This window comes from Haliotis rufescens, unplaced genomic scaffold, assembly GCF_023055435.1.
Source record: "Haliotis rufescens isolate VD_foot unplaced genomic scaffold, xgHalRufe1.0.p SCAF_3, whole genome shotgun sequence".
In the NCBI taxonomy this organism is placed as follows: Eukaryota; Metazoa; Mollusca; class Gastropoda; order Lepetellida; family Haliotidae; genus Haliotis; species Haliotis rufescens.
The window spans coordinates 40,555,564-40,558,512 of record NW_025964001.1 but is presented as its reverse complement, the minus strand read 5'-3'; the positions used below and the strand labels follow the sequence as shown (position 1 = coordinate 40,558,512).

General features: G+C 41.4%; 1 protein-coding gene across 1 annotated transcript; it reads left to right on the top strand.

Annotated features, from left to right (window-relative positions):
* Positions 1 to 2,533, top strand: LOC124125179. Its single transcript, XM_046488457.1, has 3 exons — positions 1 to 150; positions 722 to 958; positions 1,972 to 2,533. The coding sequence occupies exons 1-3, from the start codon at positions 24 to 26 to the stop codon at positions 2,325 to 2,327; spliced, it is 720 nt and encodes a 239-aa protein (XP_046344413.1). The 5' UTR covers positions 1 to 23; the 3' UTR covers positions 2,328 to 2,533.
* The last annotated feature ends 416 nt before the right edge of the window (positions 2,534 to 2,949 follow it).

Sequence of the window (2,949 nt, the reverse complement as noted above, 5' to 3'; positions counted from 1 at the left end):
ATCTCTGTCGGGTTGACGTATATATGAGGTCGGGGTGTACACGGCACCATACACTTCGGACACAGAGAGAAGTCGACTGTCCTTCAGCAGCTATGCATCTCCACCTACCCGCAACATTAGCTGTGCTCTGCTGTGTCTCTGTCGCCACAGGTATGTGTTCTGTGTATGTTTGTATCTGTAGTGTGGAAACAACGATGTACCTTGGGGTCTCTCTTTCGCTCTTTAAAGTTCATAAACGAGGAGACCTGTTTTGTTTGTTTGTTTGTTCTTCAACGCCGCACTCAGCAATATTCCAGCTACATGACGCCGGTTTGTAAATAATCGAGTTTCCAGTGTTTGACATCATGAGCATCGATCCACGCAATTGGGACACGACGGCATGCATCATATAAGTCAGCAAGCCTGATAATCCGATCGCCTCTTACTACAAGCATGGGTTGCTGAAAACCTATTCTATCCCGGATCTTCAAGGGTCGAGACCTGTTGTGACAAATACAATTTTTTGTGGGTCATATGTTTTTCTTTTCACGAAATAACTGACATTTCTCAAACCGGGAAAGACTTTTATTCAATTTGAGAGACGCGAAGTACAGCTTCGTTGATTAATGGATGCATAAATAATTTGCCACAAACATGTTGTGTGGTGTGTAGTCTATTCATTTTATCATATCCCCAGTTCACTGTGGTTTTGTCGTTACAATACATGTTTTATCTTCTGCAGGATATGACCTATTTGTTGACCTGACGTCAGGAACGACCATCAACACCAGCAGCTCTCTGTCCTGGAAGACAACACTATATGGAACAGGCACGTGCGGGAAGAGGGGCGTTCTCAAGCTGAGCTTTGGGGCCCCTGGGTCTAAAAGCAGGAAGAACAAAGTTCTGATTGACATGTGGTTTAGCAACCCATCAGGCTGGGTGTTCAACATCGGCGACTCACCAACCAACAATGGATACGGTAGGCCAACCAACAATCTATACCAGTCAATACTAGTTATAAGTAAGGATTTATAATGGATAAATAGATTCTGTTACTTATCATAAAAAAGTAAATGCACTGACGGCAATGACTTTATATCATTTTAAGTGAAAGATCTTTGAGGTGTATTGTTGACACCTGTGGTTAATTACCAGCAGCACATGGTATAACCGAATCAGTTATATCAGTATATTACTTGTATGTTATGAATCGTGGTAATGAATTGAGAGTGGGAGCTTCGGAGGGTGTATGTGGCCTTGGGGTAAGGAAGATTAACAAACGACGAAACAGAGTTAAAACAGAGATTAAATGTACAGATTATTTAGAAAAATTACGAACAGAAAAAACAACAGTGATGTAAAATTTGACAATTGTATTCAAAATAGAAATGAGTAAATGAATGAAACATATCTAAGACCAACTCCAATTTTTTTGGGCGGACAACCCCAAAATGTTATCCCTTTCTTCCTAATCCAGCTTTTTAGGATGCTCGCAAGCAGCAACATATATTAGTTGAAAAATCTCAGCTTGAAGTAGTTTGACTCATATTAAAAAGATAGACCCCATTTAACTGTCCAGGGCCCAACAATCACAGGCCTACCATGAGACTATCAAGGTAGTTGTTATTCTCACAGTTCCTTCATATCACGTTGTCACATACCAATCACCATGATAATTAACTGTTGATTATGATACGTAACTTCTGAGAAAACCGTTTGTTTAAAGTAATTCAAATAGAAGTGGTTCAGACGATTGGCCCATACTGACAAATACGACATATATACTTCGGAAACAGGTATATGTGACATCCACCAGTGTTTGAGCTATGTGCTGTTCCGCAAACCTGTGAACGCAGGTCAAAATCCCTGAAATCTTGACCTGTCAGAATCATACCCATGCTCGTCACTTTGATTGAATTCAAGATCGGAAACGTTACAACAATAGCTTGTACAACTATATGTCCTACATGCTGCTATCTTTTATAATCACAGGTGGTGATAGTCGTTCCACATCTCGAGACGCCGAAATACAAGGAACAAGTTCAACATTTCGTATCTATGGTAACGATATGAACTCGCCAAAAGGAGGGATTCTCTTGACCCGGCCCAACATCATCTACAACCGTCTCAGCGTCATCATCGCCGACGGCCTCGTCATCTGGAACAATTGGGGAGCAGAGTTCAACTATTTCCTCAACACAAACTTACTTTTTGCCTTGAACGGACAGTCGGACTCCGAGGGCGGCTCCCCCAACTACGACATCTACTTCGGCATCAACCGCAGCATCGGTTCCGGTGGTCGTGCCGGGAAAGGTCTTTGTGCTGCCTATGTTAAGTGGCTCAGTTAAAGAACCCGGAGAGCGTGAGTTCCACCACAGTCAATTTGGCATAGGTCCTCATGTGTTCAACACTGATTTCATTCATAGATCAATTGTCCGACTGTTCCAATGACCGCACTATCCTCGAAAAGCAAAAGTGTGCGGACTTTCAAATATTTTGTTGACATATTCTTTAGTTTTGTTAAGCTATTGTTAACTTTTATACTGAAATAAACATGTAAATATTATTATCTTGCCTCTTATAGTTTGTTCTTATAGTACTTGATGTTACACTGCTCGGTGTTTGACATGAAGGGGCTAACACTGGTCAGTAAACTGTGTCTGAGTGGGGTATTCATGTTAAACTGCGGCATGGTATCTTAGTGGGCTAGCACTATAGAGTCGGCATTAGTCCGGACATACACAAGCACTGCTTAAGAAGAATCTATTTTACTATTTCGATTATATCATGAGCATGTGTCAATAAATAACAATGAAATAGTGATGACACCGGGTGTTTGCGAAAAGGCGAGTATAATAATCCTATCGCACAGGCGACACCGGTGAAATATGAAACGTCAGCGCCAGAGAATAATCAGTCCGTCTCGATAGATTCCATTGGGCATAAAAGGCATAATAGAGGGGAAAATTA